The 24,998-nt window shown below is 48.1% G+C and overlaps 8 protein-coding genes across 8 annotated transcripts; 5 read left to right on the forward strand and 3 right to left on the reverse strand.

The window, feature by feature from the left end:
- Positions 1–51: 51 nt before the first annotated feature.
- Positions 52–3,624, reverse strand: LACBIDRAFT_327532 (uncharacterized protein; the record flags this gene model as incomplete). Its single annotated transcript, XM_001881569.1, has 4 exons — positions 52–1,596; positions 1,802–3,147; positions 3,191–3,284; positions 3,595–3,624. The coding sequence occupies 4 exons, from the start codon at positions 3,622–3,624 to the stop codon at positions 52–54; spliced, it is 3,015 nt and encodes a 1,004-aa protein (XP_001881604.1).
- Positions 3,625–5,000: 1,376 nt separating this feature from the next.
- LACBIDRAFT_327533 (uncharacterized protein) lies at positions 5,001–6,604 on the forward strand (the record flags this gene model as incomplete). The annotated part of the gene is given in 10 exon segments (XM_001881407.1): positions 5,001–5,008; positions 5,043–5,175; positions 5,195–5,200; positions 5,348–5,372; positions 5,395–5,669; positions 5,868–6,076; positions 6,202–6,205; positions 6,355–6,497; positions 6,518–6,544; positions 6,565–6,604. The coding sequence occupies 10 exon segments, from the start codon at positions 5,001–5,003 to the stop codon at positions 6,602–6,604; spliced, it is 870 nt and encodes a 289-aa protein (XP_001881442.1).
- Positions 6,605–8,524: 1,920 nt separating this feature from the next.
- Positions 8,525–8,905, reverse strand: LACBIDRAFT_298002 (uncharacterized protein; the record flags this gene model as incomplete). Its single annotated transcript, XM_001881570.1, has 2 exons — positions 8,525–8,807; positions 8,871–8,905. 2 exons carry the CDS (start codon positions 8,903–8,905, stop codon positions 8,525–8,527), a joined length of 318 nt encoding a protein of 105 aa, XP_001881605.1.
- A 405-nt stretch (positions 8,906–9,310) lies between these two features.
- Positions 9,311–9,503, reverse strand: LACBIDRAFT_298003 (uncharacterized protein; the record flags this gene model as incomplete). The annotated part of the gene is made up of 1 exon (XM_001881571.1): positions 9,311–9,503. One exon carries the CDS (start codon positions 9,501–9,503, stop codon positions 9,348–9,350), a length of 156 nt encoding a protein of 51 aa, XP_001881606.1. The 3' UTR covers positions 9,311–9,347.
- A 1,155-nt stretch (positions 9,504–10,658) lies between these two features.
- Positions 10,659–12,595, forward strand: LACBIDRAFT_294460 (uncharacterized protein; the record flags this gene model as incomplete). The annotated part of the gene is made up of 9 exons (XM_001881408.1): positions 10,659–11,069; positions 11,137–11,167; positions 11,227–11,646; positions 11,673–12,029; positions 12,077–12,175; positions 12,237–12,284; positions 12,356–12,367; positions 12,425–12,449; positions 12,509–12,595. 8 exons carry the CDS (start codon positions 10,659–10,661, stop codon positions 12,442–12,444), a joined length of 1,398 nt encoding a protein of 465 aa, XP_001881443.1. The 3' UTR covers positions 12,445–12,449; positions 12,509–12,595.
- A 1,365-nt stretch (positions 12,596–13,960) lies between these two features.
- On the forward strand, positions 13,961–15,891 carry LACBIDRAFT_294461 (uncharacterized protein; the record flags this gene model as incomplete). The annotated part of the gene is made up of 8 exons (XM_001881409.1): positions 13,961–14,220; positions 14,271–14,340; positions 14,392–14,574; positions 14,639–14,642; positions 15,016–15,116; positions 15,404–15,440; positions 15,583–15,621; positions 15,698–15,891. The coding sequence occupies 8 exons, from the start codon at positions 13,961–13,963 to the stop codon at positions 15,889–15,891; spliced, it is 888 nt and encodes a 295-aa protein (XP_001881444.1).
- A 1,399-nt stretch (positions 15,892–17,290) lies between these two features.
- On the forward strand, positions 17,291–20,152 carry LACBIDRAFT_298005 (uncharacterized protein; the record flags this gene model as incomplete). The annotated part of the gene is made up of 11 exons (XM_001881410.1): positions 17,291–17,432; positions 17,481–17,851; positions 17,905–17,981; positions 18,037–18,116; positions 18,163–18,344; positions 18,392–18,480; positions 18,538–18,635; positions 18,693–19,516; positions 19,576–19,775; positions 19,827–20,033; positions 20,086–20,152. 11 exons carry the CDS (start codon positions 17,291–17,293, stop codon positions 20,150–20,152), a joined length of 2,337 nt encoding a protein of 778 aa, XP_001881445.1.
- Positions 20,153–20,459: 307 nt separating this feature from the next.
- Positions 20,460–21,660, forward strand: LACBIDRAFT_298006 (uncharacterized protein; the record flags this gene model as incomplete). The annotated part of the gene is made up of 5 exons (XM_001881411.1): positions 20,460–20,790; positions 20,843–21,022; positions 21,078–21,193; positions 21,253–21,424; positions 21,482–21,660. The coding sequence occupies 5 exons, from the start codon at positions 20,460–20,462 to the stop codon at positions 21,658–21,660; spliced, it is 978 nt and encodes a 325-aa protein (XP_001881446.1).
- Between the last annotated feature and the right edge of the window lie 3,338 nt (positions 21,661–24,998).

Here is a 24,998-nt window from a genome sequence, read left to right on the forward strand (position 1 = left end):
TTCCATCCAAATAATACTAATTTGTATGATCAATTTAATTCCTCTGCATCACTACAATGGTGGGAGTAATTCTTGGGGACCCGGGGGCGGCGATATAACAACTTTCCACAATGGCTCCACACCTGGCATTGCGCGTCTAGCGGCAATGAAATTCTTCAGCGCAGGTCTTGTAATGCGATGATGGGAACAAGAGAACACCTGTAGCTTTGGACAGATGACAGGCGTAGTCGCAGACGGGGTTAATATCTTGATGTCTGCGTCATCAAAACAATTGGCAGGGGCCGATCTCAACCAGTCATCCTCTTGGAAGTTGGTATAAGGAACGATGTTGTGGTTGATCGTGAGGTGCCTGAGGGATGGCAGTAGGCGGAAGCACTGCCAGAGATCGTATTTGGCAAAATAGGCTGGATCGACGACCAGCTCCTCTACACGTTGACCCCAATGCTTGATTAGATACAAGAGTGGGGATCGCTCGAGGTGTGTAGCTTGCGTTGCTGAGTGAAATTCCACTCTTCGCAGAGCAGGCAATTCAAGAAGCTGAAATAAACCTTTGGCTTCTGCGAACGCGTCGAAGACGAAGAGATACTCCAACAAAGGAAGGGATATAGGCTGAGATGACATTACATGTGCGGCAAACCCATCGCTTTTGAAGGTTGAAGTTGCGATCCATAACGAGCAGCGGATAAGCCGCGGACAGCGCGAAAGAATAAGAAATGCTTTGGAAACTGATAAATAGAGATGTTTCCCCGGAGCACGGGTTGTCCCATCGAGGACTAGGTCGGTTAAGTGTGGAAAAAATGAGGGAAAGCTTCCACTGGTGAACCCGATGAATGAGATTCGAAGAAAAAGGTGCTGAACGTTATTCGCTTTGAATAGATTGGATTTGAAGAAATCGCTCTCCTCCTCAGCTTGTAGCCAGTAGGCAGGATATTCAGAGCAATCGAAAGACAGCGCGTCTAGAATTGGGGAAACATCAACGGGAAAGGGGATAATAGCCAATTTCGGGCCCGTTATATGGAGCATCCTCCAGCGATGCGCAGAATGCGATAATAGACTAAGAAAATCCTGATCACTTGGGCTGATTTTCTGCTCCAAACGCATCGTGAAGGTTAAGGGCAGGTCCCTTGAACGTTCCAAGAACTTCCATGCGAGCTGGTATGAGTATTTTTCCTTGGGTTTATCGATGTATATCGTCGTCCAAAGATGAGGAACTGTCAACGCAACGGATCTCCAATGACTGCACACGTGCGTGATAAGTACTGGGGCGTCCGTTGCCTTCATGATTCGATCGGTCTCTATGGGACGGCATAACAAGAATATGTTCCGGATTATGTCAAATGGTAGGCGGCGGATGGGAGATGTAAGGGCGCGATGCGAATTGATAAATTCCTGGAGCGCGTCCCGCTTCTCGAAGAAACTCTTGGAGGATTGCTTAGCAATCTCCTCGACCAGTTTCGAAAGCTTGGACTCTGCTTCAGTGACAATCAAGTTTATCTCTCCAAGTTCAGCATCCGATGGCACATAGTTTGTGTGGAAGAAGGGAGCGAAAGGGGACATAGGTGCCATGATAAAGTTGAACCTTGCGTCATCATGGATCTCTCAGTGCTCAAGCAAAATAGTTATCGGTTGTGACCTACAGGGTTAGGTGCGGTGACTCCGCGAGGTTCCGTGGTGAGAGTCCGAGATGATGTGAGAATCAAGGCAACAAGCAATCAAATCCAATTTGGGTATACATAAGTAAATACTAACATCACGTGCGCTCAAAACACATGCTCAGACCTTCTCGCACCCAACAGCTCACCCCAGCAACACCCTCGCATCTTGTCTCGTAAAATTTTGAAAGAATGTCATCCGTAACGTCATGGTGCAAACAATGGAACTTCTTCAATTTAGGACAGAGGGCCGAGGGGTTCGTGGAAGGGGGTATCAATTTCCGAATGTCGATGTCGTCGAAAATGACAGGTGTCTGCCGCATACCCCTGTAATTTGCGGATGAAAGAACGTCGTGCGTGATTGTGAGATGGGTGACGGAAGGAATGAGGCGGAGGCATTGCCAAAGATCGTACTTGACGAAATGACTCGGGTCAACCGTAAGTTTTTCGATATTTTGACCCCACTTTCTGAGTAACAACAAGAGGGGTGTCCTTTCCAGCTGGCTCGCCTGTATTTCAGGGTGAAATTCGATCTCTTGAAGAGCGGGTAATTGAAGAAGTCGAAACAGGTGTCGGATTTCGCCAACCCTGTCGTATGTGAAAAGATACTTCAAACACGGAAGAGATATATCAGGCGCCGAGGAAACATCCCCGAGACCGGATTTGTCTATGGATGATGCGATCCACAAGGTGCATCTCACGAGCTGCGAACAGCCACTCAGAATGCGAGCTGCAATTGCAACATTCAATGTCGCATAAGCCTTCGCCGCACACCCCAGTCCGTCTAAGGTCAACTCCGTTAAATATGGCCAACTCAATCTGGGATGACGGGGAAAGATCAGATTGACAAACGGAATGCGAAGACATAATCTTCGGAGGTTAACAGCTTCGAAGAGCCCACAAGCTGGCGTCGGCTCAGGCCTAGTATCTGGCTCGTACAACGCAATCAGGTGGTGATAAGAAGCGGGGTGATAAGAAGCGCGGCGGCGAAGAGGATTGGTGGAATGAGAAGCGGGAAACTGGGAACAGTCGATAGACAAGTCCTCCAAGATCGATGGTGCTTCGACATCGAGACCCATGACAGCCTGTGGGAACCCTGTAACTCGAAGGATCCGACAACCTTCAGCGGTATCCGGGACTTTCAACCTCCGAGTGGCCTTATCTTCATTGAGGCATACGGACAACTTGAGTGGAATGCCCCGTGAGCGTTCTGAAAATAGCTGAACGAGGCGACGTAAGGGTTTTTCAGCTACCGAATTGACGTGGACCGTGGACCACTGAAGAGGATCAGACAGGAGTATCGACCTCCAGAGGCTGCAGACGTGAGTGAGGCGAATAGACAATTCTGGGCACCACTGAAATATTTCCCGCAGTATCTCTAGTGGTAGGTGGCGAATTGGGTGTTGTAAGTCGGTGTCGGACAGCGCATAGTTGGTTCGGAGGAAATGGGAGAATGGGGAGTTCATAGTTCCGAGATGTCTAGATGGTCCTATTACTACAAAGTGGATACATGAGCCGTCATCAGAGATGCCACTCACCAGCGTAATGCTTTAGTAGAAATTGTTGTAGGAGTGGCGCACCCAGATGCAATGGTGGTGGGATGAGGTAAAGATGGGCCACTTCGGGTGGGACCTTTATAAAAGTGTACAACTTTCGTCTTTGAAAGGTCGACGATTGGAAAACTCCATTAATTGTATAAAGGGATAATGAAAGGTGTTCTAGTCGGCAAGTGTGACAGGGCAGGGTCCAAGACGTGTAAGTAAAGGCTAACGGTTGTTTGGGGTATTACTCTGTATTACTTACTCCTCTTTGTGATCTCTTTTTTGCTTTTCACAAAAAGGGAAGGCTCGCAAAAAATCTGACTGCTTTGGTTTGTGACGTTCGGAGGATAGTTGATCAGGTTTTGCACATCGTACCTTCCGCACAATATTATCCGACTCACAAAGATTTCTTTCTCAGACACATGTATCATTTTTTTCCGTGTTTTATTGACCCGTTCCAATTTTACATTGCTTCCGAAAGAAAGGAAATCTTTGTTTGAAAAGTGTCGCGCACTCTCAAGATATCCCAATCAGTCCTTTGTTATATCATGATAAAAGTCCGACCAAGGCAAGACCAAGGAGTAGAATTGAAAGGAAAGCCGAAGAAAAGTTTCTTTCTTTCGGAAGCAATGTAAAATTGAAACAGGTCAATAAAACGTGTACATGATAAGGAATGAAATTCTGAGCAAGGTCTCTTTGTTCGGGTAATGCCGCGTTGAAGGTAAAGCGTGCAGGTGAGCTTTACAGACCGGAATTTTATGGAACGGCAAAAGATTATTTGTATTACCTCACAAGATCGTTAGGCTTTACTTACAAAATCCAGCCCGCCAAAAATTGTTCAAGCTATCCTCTACGGGTTGTTGAGCCGTGATTCTTGTGTGGAAGGGAGCGAGGTTGCCTGGCGTATATCTGGCGGACTGCTCCTGCGATTGTCACGGAGGATCATTTACTGGAGAAAAACAAAAATGGGTTAATAAGAACGATATTATTGCTTGCTGCACACAGATCGGTAGCGTAGTAATTATAGCTCACGAAGGCGTACAATATTAATTGAATATTAGGGGTTCCTTGATGACACGCACTCAACGTTAAAGTATCCTTCGAATCGAGGACCTAGCATTTAACGATAACGAAATGCCTGCTAAATTTTTTTATATTGGTGTAATTGTAGCGGGATGAGTACTTGAAATAACAAAAAGAGTGAGGATTAGTAGGCATACTTGTTTAGGAGGTATCATTCTGAGTCAGAGAACGGCAAAAATAAATGAATAAGAACTGACAGTATTACTAGTTTCACATAGCTCAGTAGCGTAGTGGTTGTCGCGGACATCGTCCACGCCGTCACAGCGCGTCAAAGTGGTACGCAAGTCAAGCCTCGTTCGAATCGGGGACTGAGCGATAATTGACTATTCACTCGATTATCTTTTTACTGCTATCCGTCCCCTCCCCTTCACAGGCGGCTTTCTACTACAGAATAGCGGAGTTGTCATTATTCTTTTATTTTGAGAAATGACGCCTGTGGCACCTTTGTATACCGAAAGTCTGGGAGAACTAAGTTATCCGAGGACCGACTCGAAGAGCTCGTCGTTACGAGCTTACGAAAATAACTCTACTTAATTAAGTAGATGTAAATGCATAACAACACAGTTGATTGGGATAGCTCTAGCCTTGCTCTAGCCCACTGTTTATCGAGTGCGTGATAAATTATTTCAAAGGCATAACTCGTTCCGAGTCGAATAGTTAGCAACTTTCTTTAAGTAACTTTGTAGGCAGCCATAAAGTTGCGCACGTGATTACAAATCCCAGAATGGCACTGTATTTTCCCTCTTCACGTTAGAGTCGTTGTCAGCTCATCGAGCCGGTTATCTGTGCACGATGTCTTCTCATCTCCTTTCTGTTCCCTGCTCGCCTCTGTCCTACCTTTCGTGATTCTCGCGACGCGCACCAACCCAATGCTTAGACACCTCTTGAAAACCCGTACGGTACGCATTTCATCAATAGACGACCGTATGTGGATACTAGGATGTTAATTTCTTTGCCAGACCATTGCGGTTATGAGGGAAGGGACCACCAGTCGCCGCGGCTATTCATGTGGCGAACCACTTTTCAAGATGAGTGTTTCCGAAGGCGGGTAGATAATGAGCTGGCTACTAGTTGAGGATGTTGGGGGTTGATGAAGGTATGTTAATGCTGCCCCTAAGATCACGCTGACCGTGCTTTTGCCTTTACCCACAACCAGATAGCACAGGCAATCGCTTGTGTCCAATCAAGGCCTCTAAACACTCCTTCGTGTGATGACAACCCCTACAAGTCTCTCGAGACTTCATGGCCCAGACTGCGCTGCTCCCTCGCCCTTCACTGGAGAAGCTGTCGTTCGCTCCCTGGTCCGTCTAGGCTCGTTGAACCCATAATAGAAGGGATGCAGGGTGGTGACCAAGTCGGTCGGGGTAGCAACTTATCGAAGCAAGATGTGCGGGTGTGTATCCCAACCGCTGTTCTGCTGGCGCTGCCGCTCCTGACGCCTTCTCCGTAGTTATTACCTGCATTAAAGACTCTTGCCAAAGCGAAGACTTTCCAAAGTCCTTCAAGACACCGAAGAAGAACCAAGCTTCCCTTTGCGAACGAGAACGCTTGTTCCTACAAACGAAGTGATACAATGTGTTATCACGCGTAGCACAGCAGGCCTCATTCACCATACAACACCACGACGTTTGCAGTTTTCTACTCACTAGCTGGAACGAAGCACATCCATTCTGTCGCTCAACCAAGGTTCCGCAAAGGAGAGGACAATCCTCACCGACCATCCTGCAAGCCTTGGACGGACAAACTCATGCGTATGTACTTTTGCGAAAGCTTCGTGGGATTGGGGCACGAACGGGCGTGGTGAGTCTGAATTACTCGTTTCGTAGTTTGAACTTACCAACAGTAATCAGACGTTCGATTGAGAGTGTGCTGAATGTGAAGAGTTTCGTCCGTCGTTGAGTCGTTTCCGGACGCCGTTATTGAAGCACTGTAAGTAAGTACTTTTTAATCTTTTCTCAAACCTCATAACCATGCAACACAATATTACCTCCCCGCGTTTTTCCTCCTCCGCACCCTCTCCAGCCCAGTCTGATGCCCATTTCCACAGCTGCCATTTTTGAACTCGCCTTTTTTTGTAGCTGGGAAGGCAGTGCTTGCCCGCCCGTAACGTAGCTATCGCTGGGGGGCCGTTCTTTGTAAGGCGGCGGCATTGGGACTCAGAAGTAGGTGTGCTCTCCATCCCTGTTCCCCGCCTCGCTCTCACCGTATTGCAAGATCCTACGTAACTTCCTCTCATCGCAGGCCGCTTGTAAATGCGTCTATCGAGGGGTGAGTTGACCACCAAGTAGTAATTCAATGGGCAACACCTTACCGCCACCAGTCGATTAGAGCAGAATTTTTCTGCAGGTGTAACCGATGACCAACCCAGATTCTTTTCAAAGCAGATTGAAACTGCCAGCGGAGGAGAGGGATAATGTCAATCGGATATAGGGGTCAGATGGATCCTCTGTGGCATTGGCAATAAAGTGGCTTGTCAGTCAGTACCTTCATAACTTCGTGAGGTCGCTAGACCCTCACTCTTTTCCATGTTTATTTTTGCAGGTGTTTAGACCTCACTTTCTTGGATTTAGGGTCAATTTCGACATCGCTCTACCCATAAGAGAAAATGAGGGAGGTTCCCCTGATTTACCGAGAATTCCTGCTGTCTGTTGATGCTCGTTCATCTCTCATATATTCAACTACTTTGCTCTCCATTTTTTAACATGGCGAAACCCTTTCACACGGTAATTTTGTTCTTCTAATGGAGACCTAGGTTATGGTCGCTTATCACTACTGCTCGCAACTGTCACAGGGTTCCAGACTGTCGCTCAACAAATAACTGATTTCCTGGGCGAATCCTCTTCAACTGCGTACGATCTTGGAGCCTTATTGGCAAGAGCTCTGCTAGTAGTGGCAGCGCTCAGCTTCTGGGAATATTGATTAGGGCCAAATTTAAAACACACTTCTCACAGCTAGTGGTTATCGCGTGCACGGTACACACCATGTGGCTGCTATTGCGACAGGGTGAATGAGCTGTTCAAAGCCTCGTTCGAATTGAGGACTGAGCTTTGCAATTGTTGAACAGCCCTTTACCCCCCATCTTTGCGTAGTGTAGCGGATTTTTTAGGCCCAAAGCGTCGCAATGTCCTGTGCTCAGGTAGGCGGCATAGTCTGGCTTAGATACGTAGAGTCGCAGAAACGTCAGCATTCTTCACAGTATTTTCCCCTCTTTTAAAACAAAGAATGGTGCCCAGCTTACTCCAGTGGAAAGCTGATCGTGGATGACGGCGGTAGGCAGGGAAATTGGGGTATAAGTAATGTGGGGCGCCGTTTGGTGTTTTGTGGAGAGAAGGGAGTGTATCGAATTTTCGACTTTCTGACGGTGGACCGGTGGTACTCCAAAAAGGCATGGGCTTCAAGCTTCCTAGGCATCATGCATCAATGCGGGCTTGAGCTGGAATCGAACCCGGATCCATAGCGATCTTGTTTGTTCGTATTACTTATGTCGACGAATTTACCGGCGATCGCCGGGAGCCCTACCGCTTTGGGAAGGTACACGTGACCACGTGATCCTGGCGCGTCGTGTCTTCTCCTTCGCCTTCTCGTCTTCCCTCGCCGCTTTGACCGCGGCGCGTGTCCCCTCCCGAAAGTTGCGTTCGTGTTTTATCATTTACATGTTTTACATACGAAAATGCATTTTTTTTCTCGGCTGCGCCGCTCCCTGTGTAAATATTTGGGGCTCACTTGAAACTGGCTTAGATGCTCCTTCTTGTTGAGGGGCTGAGAGCCGTTGAACCTGTAGGAATTTTCTGAAACTTTCAGAATGTGTGTAGATAGTCTAAAGATGTATGAAAATTGAAAAACTGGTGCTTCTAGAGGAGATGGAGGGAGTGGTTTGCTGTAAGAGACTGCAGATAAGTTGGAAAAGTAGGGATAACTAGGGATAAGAACTTATCTACGACAAATTTACCGTAAATTGAGCTCAATTTACAGGATTTACAGCCCCATGATGCCAACCAGTTCGATTTACAGTGCCTTCCCCTGCTTTCCTCTGAGCTGGCGTGTCCCTGCGATCAATTTACAGGGTCTGCCAAGCTCAGGGTACCCTCTCTGATATCACATCTGTTCAGCTACCCATTTTCTTGTATTCCTCCCATTTTTCTCTATTATTGGCGTATGTAGGACAAAGTAGAAGTAGATACAATAACATAAGATCAAGGTAGATACAATAATATAAAGTCCTCCTCCACATCCTACACCCCTCTGGCCTTAAAATACCCACACAAAATCACTGCTCCACAGGCGATGTCGACGGCATCCATAAAAAGCGAGAAACGGCGCCACGTCGTTTGTATTATGCGCCGTGTCGTTTGTTTGATGTGCCGCGTCGTTCGTCGTTCGTTTTATGCCGCTTGGCGCACCACACTGATATGTGATGGACCGCGCTCGGTTTGATGTAAGGGCGTAGCTGGGGAGGTCCGGTGCTCGTTGGGCAAGGCATAGACGATGGGTGTGTAGTGATGCCGTGACATGGGGAAACAATGTTCCTAGTCTGCAGATGGGATAGCATGTATTGTCAGCAGTGAGCGTGTTCTAAACGAAATACGAGACTCACCTAGCGGATCTCCGGCTTCTCGGGTCTTCCCTCATGTTCTAGAGTACCCCAGACACGTCCGTCGACGCGTCATTTTGACCCCTAGTGCACGAAGCCACTAGTGCATGTGTTGCTCTTGTGCCTGTGGGTCTCCATCATTCCCTCACACTTCTTGAGGCATAGAGCCTGCGACGGGTTAATTTGCACAGTGTCCGAAGGTTCAAACGACGCGTTGGTGGGCTGGCGACGTGAGCGTGCGTCGGAGATGTTGGAAACGAGAGGCAGGAAAGAGCGTCAGGGTAAAGAAGTGATTTCCCACCTCTGTGGGAAATCCGACCCAGACCGTAATTTACATGATTTACAATTCACTGGGTGACTAGAGGCTGACACTTAGCAGCGGCAGCAGGCACCTTGCTTGCTGACAAATACGCTGCTTTGCACCAATACAATGTGACTTTTTTTTCGTAACAAAGGAAACAGTGTTCAAGAGCTATAGCACTACATAGTTATGTATATAAACATTGGAGCTGGCGCTAAGAAAGAGACGACGATATCATGTTTTGAAAAGACCAGTTGTTTGCACCGGTTTGTTCGCTCGCGTGCGCCATATGCAAGAAAAGAGCCCCATGGCCCGTAGAAAGTTTGTTTGTTCATGCTTGCCCGCTCGCGTGCGCGATATGCAAGAAAAGACCCCCATGGCCCCTGGGTAGTTTGTTTGTACCTGTTTGGTATTTATGACCTTGGGAGACCTTGACAAGCAAGGTGACTTCCCGTAACACAAATTCGCTAGATTTAAATAAATCGACGAGATCTAGGGTCTTTTGCCGGGATGCCGAGTCTTGTAAGGGTTCAACTTTGATGGAGGCCCTGGTTGGCACCCAGTTATAAACCTTAATCTATTCAGAGGGTACAGACCCCTCGAATAGATTTCAAACGCTGGAATCAACCCTGCCATCATGACACCTTTCCTTCCTGGGTGCGTTTTCTTCCCACCTAGCTTAGTCAGCTCTACCTCATCCCCCCCTACTCTCCTGCAGCTGAGGGCAGTCCGCTCTCTCGTTATAATTTGAAGCAATTATGGAGTTAATTAGCAGTGCCAACATCCTATGGCTCCAAAATTTCCTCTTCGAAGCTGTTTTTCTTCCACAAACAATCCTCTCAGCACATAACACACAGAACCATAGCATTATTCAGCTCAACTTGACTTTTTCTCGGCTTCATTCATTGTGTGTCCTACTTTCTGGCTGATATGATTGAGGATCAACTATAATACACCCATCCATGGACCTGTGTGCCCTCAAAATAACTCAGATGAGAGGGAAGTAAGTTTATTCAAGTCAAGTGAATAAATCTAATCAGTTGGCGTTACGGTTTATTTGCTTGATTAAATCGCAAGCCAGGGTTCCCATTTCAAACTCCGATAAGGGTCAGATTTATTCATTTATATAAATTTATGTTACGGGAAGTCACCCACTCTGTAAATTCATGCAAATAACTATACTTACATAGTGAACCTCTCCTACAATGTGCGAAAAACCCCAGGCGAACTGTTCCAAAACTTTTCATCCTGATTAGCATTTTCGATTCCAGCCCTGGAGCTCTGGAGCTCGGAGGCCAGGAGTTATGCATTAAGCTTCAAGCTTCAAGGTTTGTCCCATACTTTTGTGAGCGATAAAATAATGCCCAGTCTAACGCATCAATTATTCCATCTCACCACTGCACATGACTCCGTCAGGCACTCAGCGCTAATCACAGTTCCCATAGTTTATCGACGATATCTCGCACCGACTGCAATTCTTGACCCCCAAGATGAGCACCGTTGAAGCAAGCTCGTCAACCACATCCAAGGCCGTCCACCCCTCCTGGACCGCGTTCCTCGACAACCTCGAGAGCGCTGATGTAGACAGGGCGATTATCGAAGAAAACCTGGAATTTATCAAACAGTTTGTCCGAGACTACGAACAGAACAAGCCCACGCCGAAGAAGACGACTCGGAGGTTTCCCCCACCCCCAGCCACGGGAAAGCATCGCAGATCACATGGTGCGAATGGGAGCGTCTCTGGCACTTCGCCTCTATCTCCGAAACAACACCGGCCCCCTCCGCCACCTGTACGTCCTGCCCAGAAGCCACCAACACTCCAAGACCGCGCGAGACTGTACAGTGATGGGAAGCCCGATAGAGCTGCTGCGACATCTGACGGTCGAGGAGGAATTGAGTCAGTAAGTGTGTGCAGACTCCGCCGCTTGAGATCTGTCTGATTTCGATGATCATTGCACGATCGCGTAGGTGCCTGAAGCAGAATCAGGGCCCCGCTACAGTACGATTCGTTCTTTCCAATTCACCCTCTACGATGTCAACCTTACTTCATTCTTCCAGTATACTATCGGTTATACGTTGCGGACGGCCCACTCGAGTCTGTCAACCCCATTTACTCTAATGACCGCTTCATCAGTCGCATCTTGCCTAAATCCGTGGCACCCCCGCATACCGCTGCCTCTCTGAAGAAGTACCTCTGCCGGATCGAAGGCTTTGAAACGGCAGAAAAATGTACTCTGTTTCTGTCGCTCGTGGAAAGGGTACCCATAGAAGATGATACACGTCTCTCACTTCGAGCGAAATCTGGCCCCGGACTATCTGAACTTGAGCCGATGGCTCTAATTGTTGATACTCAGGCCTGCCACAAACGATCACCAGCTCCAAGTAATCCGCCTTCTGAACAGCTCGATGAAACTGCCACACGTTACGGTACTTCTTCAATCCTATGTAATCGTTCAAGACGAGTCAGGCTTACCAACAGTTAGTACATTATCGGGTTTACGAAGAAAGTGGCGAGGTGGCATCGAAAACATCATTTGATGAGGACGACTCGTCTTTGGGTCGGATCAACATGCTCTGCGTACCACCGCCCCACACTGTTGCCTCCTTGAAAGCTCATCTTGCCAAAGCCGAAGGAGCGTCGGGTCGAAGTTGCCAACTGTTCGAGGATGGGGGCGGCGAGATTACAATGAAGGATGACGATATCATCATCTTTCTTACTGACAGCTATCCAGGAGCTAGCGAAGAGGAACCTATAGCAGTTGTATACTCGAAACCCAGGGAAACAACATCACAGCCCACGGCTGCTGTTTCGCCGCTTGCTCCCCGAGGTTTTTCAAAGCGCATCGAAGCCGTCGAAAGTGGTGAATCATAAATCATTGAGACCTTTCAATATTTAATGTAAATTCAGACTTAAAGAGTGAGACAGATCCTCTGTGGCATTCAGCAAGTGTTGGGGAGATTTTCCACACAGACGGAGTCTTGAGGAAGGAGGTGTACCGTGGCAATGGTATCTGTTTCTACTACTTATGATTGATGCAAATTGAGAAATTGATATCACCGCATCCTAGGGCTATTACACTGCTATATAGCAATAAACTCTTCTGGGAAAATGGCTTGTAAGTACCCTCATACAACCCTCATACTCTCCGAGTTCGAAAACCTTCCTGATCAAACCTTTCATTCACAGTTATTTTTGCGAGTCAGTCCACCCCTCACTTTCGTGGATCTACAGTTGACTCTAAATTCATACCATCAGCGAAAATGAGGTTCTGCTGATTAAGGTGAATTTCTGCCGTCTGTTCTGTTTCCGCTAAACCAATTCTTTTTGTTCGCAATACAGCAACCAAACACCCTCATACACACCGCGTTCCGACGGGTCAATGTCAATAGTATAGGCTTCGCGAATGGCTATTTCTCTTTGTATTCTAGGATTCCGAACTGGTAACCCAACCAATCCCTTCATGAGAGCGGTTCTCACAGATGGTCGGTATAACGCGTCTTAATTTCTTGGATAAATCGCATACGCTCTCGGCCATTAGCAAAACCTTGTCAATGAACTTGTAGAGTCAAAGGCTCAGCCTATTATAGGAACGTAAGAAGTCGATCATGGACAGTTGCTTCATACAGCTCGGTAGCGTAGTGGTTATCGCGTACGCAGTTCATGCCACTGCATTGGCGATGTTCGTCGTTAACTTTAACGCCACCACATAGTGTCAACTGTGTTAAGCCTCGTTCGAATCGAAGACTGAGCGCGCGTGAAAAGTCGAAGTTTGTATTCACTTCTTCTTTTTTAGATTGTAGCGGAACTAGGAAGGGTTTTCCATACCACGTCTCCTGCTTCAAGCACCAAAGAAATGTCGGTTGGGGTTCACTGACGTTGGGTTTCCAACGACGACGCCGGAAGATCAAGTCAACTAGCCTCACATAATAGCTCATGCCAGTGGTGACTTCTACGGAGACTTAGTCACCCGCACCACTCACTTTTATGTCTGCAAGTTAAGTATTATAAGTGTTAGATGCAATGTGTGAAGAAAAGCCGTAATTGAGGGGACTACTTCACCTAGTGACGTTGAAGGTAAGGTCGTTGAAATAGATATTTAGACACCCACGACTCGGATAGGCCGACAAGCGCGTCTAATCTGAATCATTGGCGGCGTCATGCACAACGCTCCAATTAGCGACGTCGCTACCACTGCTGCTCCTTCGAGTCATGCTGGGCATGTTGAAAGCGCCTCTCGCAGGTCCCGTGCATTTTAACTGAAGTTATCATAAGCTAATCACAGTAACGTCTAAGCAGCGAATCTCACCTCCCTTTCCAACTCCATCAGTTTCGCGTGTAACAGGTGGTTCTCCCGCTCAACTGCATCTAGGCGGTTTAGCACTTCTCCCAACTTGATATTAAGCTGTGTGAGTCTGTCGTTCGATTGCGTTGAGTCGAGATTCATCGGTGTAAATATGGAGATGTTGTCCTGAGATGAATGATGGCAGACAAGCGGTGATGTCAACGGCAACAGCCCGAAAGTAAACCAATGTCTCAGATGAATAAATTTGTGCAAACGAGCACGGCGAACCCCTAACCTTAGGCGTGATCGGGATGAAGTGCCGGACGAAGTCGTTTAGCGGTCAGCCATACCCGGCCTGATATCAAAGAACTCCCCTTTGACCTCATTTGTACGTCTGCGTTCCAAGCGTTGCGTGGGGGTTTGCATAACTTTTACGTCTCGCCTCCAGCGTCCAAGCTAAGAAGCTTTGCAATCACGAGGCTGCTACCACGTCGCTTAAGCCATCATCCATGGAGGCAAAATTCGATAACAAGACTAACGTTCTTAACGCCAAGATACGAACCACTCACGACGACACGGTCATCTATTCCGTCACGACCAGCGAAGGGCTTTGGGGGCGGAGATACACTTTCCTCAAAGATGCCAACCCCGCCTTGGGCGATTCGACAACTGTTGGGGTTATACATTGGAACGAGAAGATATTTGAGGTCGGTGGGCACAAGAAATCGCTTAAAGATATCAGGAGGAAGCCGCAGGGCTTTAGAAACAAGTCAGTTGCCCTATTACTGATTCGTGCGAGGCTGACGTCACATTGATTAGAGAGAGATACTGGAGATGGTCGTCCGATAGGAGGGAATACGCTGTCGATTTCCAAGAAGAAGAGTGGAAGGTGTGTCGGTGCGAGGGTCGTAGAACATGCTCCGAGCTGATCGGAGGTTAGGTCAAAATCAACAACTCAAAAAACGTGACTGTCGAAGGGACTTTTGACGTACCATATCGACCCAAACTATTTGGAAAGACGACGCCAATGGTTTTTCACCTCTCAAGAAAGGCGCTTGCAAAGGACGAGGTTTTCCTCATCTTGGTGCTCATCTATAGCGAGTCTAAAAGACAGGAAAAGATGGTACGTCAGACGGATGTTGTATTTCAAATAACCTAATCAGATTTGAACTAGAATAGCGCCGTAGGTTGGTAGGCAAGGGAAATCGAAACATTCGCTCCAGCGTGCAGGAGAATACCGTCAGGTTTGGTTCATAATTTAGCTGTAGATTTAGCAGGATCTGTCAGGATTTGGCCGCGAGTTAGCAGTTCGGGAAACACACCAAAGACAGCTTCATTTCATAATCGAGCACCGCTTTGAGTTGTACGCACTGCACGGGTGGTTGTCCATCTGTAATGTGTAACCCACAACCTTTCCCCTCGTTGCTTACCGGCAGCATGCAAGAGAAGAGTGATCGTGGAAGGTAAAGATCGTGGGAAGAAAATTGTTCGAATCACTCCGCTCACTTACTCACAACCACCACTAGCCCGTCCAACGGAGTACGAAAGGATGTACATATGTAAGGCTCAAAGCCACTCAAAATTCACTCGTTGAGTGCACAATATCTTGGTCCGAAAAAACAAGCAAGGTGCATCTCCGCTCTTACGCTTGAAATTGACGGACTTGTAAGGTACATGTTAAGGATACAACAACGTGCCTGGGACATGTGTATATTTGGAAGGCTTCCGTTGTGGTGTATGAGACTCTCAACTTGCCATACCATCTTTCGGCCGAAATATCAAGCAAGGGCAAGATGAATTATTCCGTAGAAATCCGCTGAGTACTAAGCCCTAACGACTCTTTCTGACGATTTTAAATTACGTACCACCAGCGCATCCTCCACCCACTCACAAACACCGGTTTGCCTGTGTGGGTCCAGTTAGACTCATCTCTAATTTGACTCAGTTTTCAGGGCCGTATTCGGGGTGAGGACGCTTACGCGTTGTTTGGTTAGTTGGCTGAATGTCACCATGGGGGTTGTGTGGTCAATCTAATTCGCAATCTCCCTGACTGGTACGTTAAATACACATGCCTTTGGAAAATGGTTCTTATTTGTTAGGTTTTAATTTTTTTTTTTGAGCATCCTAGTAGGCTCCAGCTGGAACTTCGCCCCCACCCGCTTACCTTTCGGTGAGCTTCGTAGCATCCTTCGTGTAAAACATGCTAACGGCACGTTTTAGGGAATCACAACTGACTGAATGTTGAGCATGTGCCTGCCTTCAAAGGAGGTGGGAAACAACTACGACCCACAAGGTATTTAAGAAACGTGATCAGCGCATGCATCTCGAAGCAACGCGAAACATGCCTAGCACAGAAAAGGAAACTTCAAGGCCATCCCGAATCCCGACCTACCTCACTCCTGCTATTCGGTTATTTGTGGACGATACTGAGCGGCGTTGAATCCCCGTCGTCGCCTACATTACGATAAACCTGTCAATTTCTCTTGCAAAGGTCAACGATGACCTGTAGACATCCGCCGCCACCGTACAAGGTTTACCCCGGTGCCGATGCATCTGGGAATCTGAACGTGGCCATGGACTCCTCAATAAGATTTCACGATTCCGAGTCGGAGATATGACAATCGTTTCGTCGTGTGCTCGAGGTTTCTTTCGGTGAACAGGCATGACCAATCTAAGTCGAGGCACTTCTGATCATCTCTGACGTTCTTTGCCGTTTTACATTCGAACCGTGCACTTCGTACAATATGAGCGCTTCTTTCGCTCCGAAAGCATATGGGCTATTGTTCTAATAAGTCTCCGGCTCGCGGTGGGGGATCTCAGCTAATATCTGCGCTCTTCTTTGGTAAAGTGTGCCGGTGCATGCTTTCTGCCGTCGCATGGGCAACATGTGTTGACGAACTAAAAAAACATCTTTGCTCCCCGACACGGATTCCATCTACAACGTTGTTCTTTGCCTTTTGCCCACATGCTCCGAGCCCGGACCACTCCGCCAGTAGTGGTCAAAATTAGGTGCCCAAGAGATCACATCTCCGACTCGGAAAGAGCAGTATGGCTTCACTCAGTGGAATTCCGAGGCTCTGAACAAGCTCTGAAGGTGGATGAGGCACTAGGTATATCTCCCATATCTCCGGAACTATTGTTGTTGAGCTGCCTCTTTGTCACCATACCGAGTCGGGGACGACAAGCCGAAGACATTGGGCTTGTCTTATTCACAGCCAGCACTCCAAAGGTGAAGATTCCTCTTGATGGAATCAAATTTAAATATTGTATTGCCACGAGACAACTGTTGAAAAATATTCCCTATCTGTCTCCGTATGCCACATCGCCTATAGTCTTCACAACGCCATCTTGCGGCCCACGAATGAAGCAAGCCAATAATGACTGATAAGACGTCGTTCGGGTGGAACGGCCTCGTTGACAATCTTCCGACTCGGATGCCACTTATCGATTTTGCGGAGCGGGTCTCGAGAAGAACATGTATTTGTACATTTACATGAAATGACTTCCCATGAACGGACACAATATCCAATTCCACACCGCCGCTGTGTAGTAACGCCACAAGGCGAAAGATCAGGGTGGTAGATGCTGACGGTGAAACGTGGGCTGTGGCCTGCATGAAGCCAACTCTGACTGCCGTTTACCCTAATACGATTGGTTGTTCTTGAAGAGGAGCTTTTATCGTTGACAAGTCGTTGCAGCTATTGCAAGCAGCTATCATCCTTTCCGAATTGCTCGGAAGCGGACCGAGTCACAGGGTCGCAAACAAACTTTAATTATTGATTTGGAATTACATAAAGCGAAATTCGTCGTTTCACCATCGCAACAGCTTTCTTACGACCATGAGACGTGTCCGACAGAAACGAGAAGAGAAAGCTCAGAAGGTGGAGGACTCACCAGATATCTCGGAGGAGGAGGGCTATGACATCGAGGCAGAGTCTCAGAGCGACTCCGAGGAGGATTCTGGCTCGGAATACGGTGGTGGTGGGTATTGCACTATTTTTTGGGTGTCTACACTAATTGAGGTACTAGGAGCGAAGAGCAAAGCGGCGCGTCCAGCGAAGCGTCCTAGATTATCAAAGGCTGCAGAAAAGAAACCAACGCGTAGTCTCAGTCTCCTGCCCAAGATGCCGTTAGATGTGCTCTTTGAGGTACTCCTTATTTATCCCCCGCCTCATTCTTCAATCCCTTCTCCAACTCCATTCTGTCAGATTTTCGGTCGCCTTGCACCTAAAGACTTCATCAATGTGTCAAGGACGAACAAGCTATTCCGACAAACTCTGATGTCACGTTCCGCCACCACCGTGTGGAATACCTCTTTGAATGGAGTAGGAAGCCCTTCCTGCCCGAGTGACATTTCTGGTCCGCGCTGGGCAATTCTTTTGTTCATGACGCACTGTCAAGTGCGCCAGCTTTGCCATACTCCCGGTTCGATCCGCTGACGTTATTATCAAAGGAATGTGGAACAAAGGGTGTTCCTCGGGTGGACTTCGCTCTGCGACGCCGCGTTTGCACCAATTGCAAGAAGGCACAGTGAGCCAACTACTTCTCTCCTGTATACACCTATTAAATATTGTTCATTTTTTAGCCTGTTCGTCTCCTCCAAGTTCAATTCACGTTTCCCGGACCTTGAAAAATCAATCTTGGACCTTCTCCCGTATACTTCTGGTACGCCAAATTTCAAAGTCAACGTCTCTTAATCTTATCTCTTCAGTTGGTGGTTGGTCGCATGGTCATTCGACGTCTAGCAAGTTTTATTGGGACACCGACATTCAAGCTATGAACATAATGCTGGCAAAGTTCCATCACGATATTCACATGCGTGTACCGGGGGCGAAGAAAAAGCTCGACGAATTCATTGAGGATCGGAAAGCGCATGTTATCGAGGTTCTAAAGGTTGGCTCTTCATTCCGCAATTGCAAAGATATTAACGAGTTAAACAGTATGCCAGTATTTGCGTTGACTGGACGGCTAAGATGGCCACTCAGCGTTCGAATGACTTGATGCAAGCTAAAACGAGGAGGGAAGCTCAGTGAGAACAGGCCAATTTCTTCTCAGCACGATCTTTTAATCTCAATGTTTGGAACAGGATTCGAGCTCGGCTCCTCGGGCTCGGATACTTGGAAGTGGACGTGAATTCGATATCTCTCTGGCATGAGCAAAAGGCCACTGAGCTTAACGATCGAAGTAAGTCAGGGCGAATAAACGAAAAATACCATCATGAATTGACTTGTTCATTGAAAGGCTGGGTAAGGCTCCGACCTGAGCTGGAACAGCTCGTCCAAGAACGAAGAGATAGCCGTCTACTCTCCGAAAGAAAGGCTCTGGTCAACAGCAGAAAGAAAATCGTCGAGGAGCTGTACAATGCTTACAGGAAGACCCTTGTCCCATTACAACTACCTTCTTATCCTCGTGTCTCCGACATCTGTCGAACCCCTGAATTCTCCCAGCACATCGAGGCCGAGAGCACCGTTGATATCACAGCTGCAAGTTTTTCCGGTGTCATGAATCAACTCCCTGGCATTATCATCCAATGGATCGAAAGCAAAAAGGCGGGGCTAAGGACATTGCTCACTGAAGCCCAAAGCACGTTAATTGGGACACCAGCCTCGGCCGAAGCACCCTCCAGGTTGAGTTTAACAAGAGATGTGCCACCCTTGGATGAAGTGATAGGCACGAGAAGACACGTTCCGACATCTGCGCATCCCCCTGCTCCTCCACAGTCATCTGAGAGCGCTGACATACTGAACTTGGCCACTGCCGTGTTTTCGTGTGGTTCAATTGGTACCGCTTGCAGCTCGTCAAAGTTATTCATCGGTTGGCCGGAAGCAAGCACTCATCACTGCAGGGGTTATTATGCACACCACGAAGAACCTCAGACCAAGCTTCAAGTTCGTAGGGCTGCGGCGACAGCTGCTTCGATAGTTAAGGCCGCAGGTTTACCTGTCTTGTTTACGACTGCCTCGGAGATGGACGAGCGAAATTTACGCTTCATGTGCGCGGCGTGTCCAGCTCGTCATCACGCGAAGAATGTGTATGGGAAACCCGTTTTCACGTGGCGGAGCGCAGTACGGCTTGGATTTCTCTTTCGATTCCTTTGCTTGGTTAACGATAATCTGGCCTCCAGATTACCCATGTATCGCTTGGCCATGGCGAACCCACATGGGAAGTCCTCAACGTCAAACAGACTCAAACAATCAAGCAAAAAGAGCTGGTTAACGATATCGGTGCGCTAGCCCAAGGCGCGTGCTGGTCGTGCAACCGGTGCTCCGATTTTGTAGATGACATGAAGACAAAGGCAGTTGTTATAGAACATCTTAAAGCCATGTAAGTGGCTCAGACACGTGTCGTTGCCTTGAAAGGTTAACATAACTCTAGACACGATGTTGCATTACCGGCGGAACCTGAGGATCTGTTTGTGATGGACTTTGGAAAGCTGACACAGTGTCTTCCCGCCATTTACGATATGACACCACCTCCTACGCAAAGTGGTGCTCCCACGAAGAACGTCAGGTGTACACATTGCGGGGTTTCGACGAAGCGGCTCTTCGATGAAGGAGGTGTCCGGTGTCATATAAAGGCCAAGTAGGTTTTCCTTGCCTGTTGCAATGCTATCGTTTCTCATCTGCCCCTCCAGGCACAATGTGATGAATCCCATCAAGGGAACAGACTGGGTGAATGTGATTCCAGGAGCCTTGAACTAAGAACCTACCTACATGGGTGTTTACGTGTATTAGCTTCCAAGTATTATAGTACTAATAGTAATATCGTAACGCTTCTTGCTTCTACTTCACCATCTGATGACTCTGCTTCTAGTACTGGAAGCTCGGACAGCTGAGACAAGGTGGATAGGACGTAACTGCAAGCCTCACGCCCTGAACGCCGCCTTTATCAAACGCAGAAATTTCAGCTTCCATCACAGAAGCAGTCCCAAACACAGCAGGGTCGACGGTTAATACGCACTACTCTTTATACCTCATCTCTGCCTCTCCCTCCATATTCAAGTCAACGATGCGCCCGCCCAGCTATACTCTCCTGGAAAACCTCAAGCGGATCATGCGCTCAATCAAATTCTTCGGAAAACGTAAAAGGTCGCTCCGCACGACGGCATATGATAGTACAATGTATTGGGATTGCGAGAAACATGGCGAACCCTCTTCGAGGGAGGTTTACCTTCCGGCGCGTGTTTGGGACACGCTCAACCCATCTGAGCGGTACGCATCGGTCGCGGACCTGTGTGCGCACGCTGGAGAACAACTCCCCATTCAAATCGTGAAGCTCATCGCGAGGGACATCATTCGCGAACTGGAAAAGATACACGCTTCGTGTGGAACGCATGGAGGCAGGCATCTCTTTTTTGTCGCATTTGCTCGCTCAGTAACCGATTTCTGCAGATATAAATCCAAACACCATCTTACTCTCTCCAACGGACATGAGGTGCCTGATATTCCAGTTCTGCAATGGGTCCCAAACATCCTTGGCGCTCTCAGAATCATCTGCGGGCACTCTTCTTGACGAATTCCTCGCTTCCGCAGACTCCAACCCTATCTTCCGTTTATCAACGGTTCCCACAGGTAAGCGCTTCCCCTCGTCATCCTATTTAAAATTCGCCGCTGAGATTTCCCGAAGTACCCGAAGACGGGTACCATTTGACGTATGCAGACAGCCCTGCACTACGCGCGCCGGAATACATTCTTGGCGGTCCTTGCGATTCTAGTACGGATATCTGGACCCTGGGATGCGTCGTATGGAAAATTTCCCTCTTCCATGCTAATTTGGTTTAGCTGACGGCTTGTATTTACAGCTCTTCGAGCTGCTTACAGGAGAGGCCCTCTTCGATCCCCAATTTCAGACGGTCGAACTAGGACTGTCATCTGACGAATCGCATCTCATTCAAATAATTGAACTCTTCGGAACTTTCCCATTGGATATGGTTCTGTCAGGGAAATACAGCCAGCGCTGGTTTACGCAAGAAGGTGAGGGTTCCACGGAATTTCAAACTTTCCATTTCCACGATGCTAGATAACCCGTAGGTAACCTCAAGATAGACACCACTTACTACCCGATCTCCCTTGCAACAGTTTTGCAGAGGAAAATAGCTAGGCGCGACGTCGTTGGAACGGCAGCGTTCCTTGATGGGCTTCTCCAACTGCAGCCAGATCACCGAGAAAAGCCGAAAGATATCGTCAATCATCTGTGGTTTGTGACTTGAGAAAGGCGAGAAAGGTATAGCCAGATAGATTGACTAATTATGATAGGCTCGCGTGTGTGTTTTGATTGGCGTGCAGGGGTGGAGTGGGGCACACGACTCTACTAAAAACATTAAGTATCAGCCTATATTGTACATATGTACTATAATAATAATTACTCCTCTCCTAACTCCTTAACCAATGCGGTCAAGCCCAATTCTTCTTCTATCTATGATGACAATGTCAATTAGTTTCGCCGGACTCGAATCGCGGCATTGAGAAGCAAACGAACCTGGTGTTTGACTTCCAAGTCTTCCCTTCCAGCAGACGACGTGAAGATGGCATCAATTTCTTCAAGGGAAACGTTGGCCGTTTCCGGAACAAGGTATGTTGACCAAAGGTACGCAAAAAAGCATGCCGTTGAGAAGATCATAAAGGTCCCTCTATCATCGCGTGTTATGCAAAATGACACGCAGGACAGAAGTGAGCCTTACGATGCTGAGAAGTTGATAGCTACGGGCGTTATCAAGCCAATCAAAACTGTTGTGAAGAACCGGGGCGTGAGGAGACGAGAGGGAGGAGATAGATAGAGAGTTCCTACAGTTATTGAACCAGTTTGACGCGGTGGAGAGAGCGACGCCCCTACTTCTCATAGAAAGAGGGAAGACTTCACTAGGGAGAACCCATCCAATAGGACCGAATGAAACGCCGTACGCAGCTGTGAAGACGTAGATGCCTCTAAGATGAAGCCATTCAGCATATCTCTACGATGACGGGGAGATGGAGCGGCAAGACAGGCAGAGATAACATTGAAGGGGAGGTGGAGAAGTTGGCCCGTATCAAACCCTTTCACCGGAAAACGGTTAACTTACCCAACAGCAATCCAAGCGGCCGCCGGATAATCGGCCCACTCATCTTCAAACGTTGACACCTGACGACCTTCGTTAGCCCTGGCTAAAGAAGGGACAAAAGCTCATCACACGCACCAGCATCGCGATCGTCAAATGAGCAGTAGCCATAATTGCGGCACCACCTGGCGATACGAAGGTTAGAATTCATCCTGCCATGTTGAAAAAGACGAACCTCTCAGGAGTGGTTTCCTCCCTGCAAACGACATGAGCTTCATCTAGGACAGAGAAGTGATATAAATTTTACCCCAGCGATCGATATACACAATGGCCGGCAAAACGGCCAGGAGTTGCACGATGCCTATGCCGCCCGATACCAGAAGAGTGATCGAGTCCCCGCGGAGGCCGATGCTGTGCACCAAGGTTGGCCCATAGTAAAGCAGAGCGTTGATACCACTCCATTCTAAATGAAGAGAAGGTGAGATAAACGTAGGTGATAAAGCCAAGAGTGTCGATGAAGTGCACATGGTCGAAGAAAGCAATAGGACGCATTGAACATGCGGAACCATGTCAAAGCCATACCCTGCACCATGGAAAAAAACGACCAACAGTCGTACACATAGACGACTCCACACCGATCCAAAAGAGAGAACAGAACAACAAGACAACGTACGTTGAAACACCATAATCAACACCCCAACCATCGTCCGATCCCTATACTTCTTCCCAAAAAGCCTCTTCCACACTCTCAACTCATCAAAAACACCCTTCGTCGTTCTGTCCCCATCCACACGCTGAACAAGGATCGTCTCAACTTGCATTTCCAGTAACTCAACCTGTGTACAAACAGCGACTATTAGTGGGAGCAAGGCGAGGGAGAAAGAGAGGTGAAAAAGAAGAAGAGGGAAGGAAAGAAGGATGCCGACCTTGACCAACCCGCCTTGAGCTCCGTTTCGCCCTCTAAGCATCGTCAAGCTGTGTTCGGCGTCTTCGTGACGGCCGTGTAGAACCATCAGCCGTGGGGAGGGAGGGAGAAACAAGGTGCCAACTGCGAGGATCAGCCCTGGGATAAGTTGGATACCGAGGGGGATGCGCCATGACATGGCGCCGGGGACTAGGAAGACGGGTATAAGGATTCAGCAAGAAGTCTGGGAGGCAAAGGGAAAAGAGGGTGGAGAAAAAGATGATGGGACCAAAGGGGCTCTGCGGACGAGCGATGGATGGGGAGAGCTAGGGAAGGAGCGGAGCGGAGCTGGGTTGTGACATGAAGGGGCATATAAGATAATGAACCCTACAGTAGATAATAGACGTGCGGCTGAATCTAAAGAAGGCAAAAAAGCGAATCTCACCATTCCGTGTCCAAAACCCAATCCAGAAACCCAACACCACACCAACGACGATGGACAGCTGTTCAAGCGCCATGAGTGAACCGCGGACTTCGGGCGGACTAATTTCCGCCATGTAGAGTGGGGTGAGCATGCTGTATTGCGAGATTCGGTCAGTCTCAGGGCGCAAGATCGGGGAAAAAGAGAGCGAGTGAAAACCAACCTCAGCGCACCAATGCCAACGCCACCAATCGCGCGTCCGATGAAAATATGTGGCAGGTTCTGTGCGAAACATTGGAAGGAGGACCCGATTGTGAATATTACTGTGATGAGGTAGGACAGACTGAGTGTGGGTTCAAGAGGTTGAAAAGGAACAAAGACGTACCACAAGCGAGTATAATTGAATGTCGACGTGAGTACCTGTCTGCAAGTAAGCCCGCTGCAAGGGCACCAAACAGAGCCCCGAGTTCAAGGACAGCAGCTGGAAATTGGGCATCAGGAAACCAAACTTGGTTCGATAGAAAAAATTAGCTACTCAAAATCCCCTTCTGTAACGGTGTAATGGGCCAACGGCGGATAAAGTCTTCCATAACTAGCACGTTTGCAATCTACTCAAGCACATAGTAAGCATCTGAATACATTCAAACGCCATGAGACACGTAGATATACTCACCACGCCCTGGTCATACCCAAACTCCAGTCCTCCAATGCTAGCAAAGAACGCACACGCAAGCGCGTACCCATTATACCAGAGCCCCGCAAGCCCAGGTGGTCCATACGCGTATGTATAGCTTCGCCCGTCAGGGAGAATGGTCAGTGACCCTTTGTGTTGTTTCCCCCCTCGAATGGGCGGTAGCAGAGGCGCATATTCTAGGTCATAATCAGTTGAGACCAGCCCCGAAGGAGAAGACTCAAACGTCGAGGAAGATGATGAGGTTGAGGTGTTGAGTGCTATGTAACTGTTGGCATTACGGGTGCTCTGTAGGTTGTCACTGGCATTAGGTCTCAGGAGCTCTGGGAAGTGCAGAGTAACGCACCATACGTATCGCCTCTGTTGTTAAAGGTAGCGTCGCCGTCGTTGTTAGGAGCGAAAGTCTCAAGGCCGTGTCGTCGTCGTCGAGGAACAAGTCGAAGCCCGCCCACTTCGGAAACCTTCCGCGATAGATCGAGTCACGTGCAGAAGTTTTC

The sequence above is a fragment of the Laccaria bicolor genome, genomic scaffold (assembly GCF_000143565.1).
Source record: "Laccaria bicolor S238N-H82 LACBIscaffold_13 genomic scaffold, whole genome shotgun sequence".
Taxonomy (NCBI): domain Eukaryota; kingdom Fungi; phylum Basidiomycota; class Agaricomycetes; order Agaricales; family Hydnangiaceae; genus Laccaria; species Laccaria bicolor.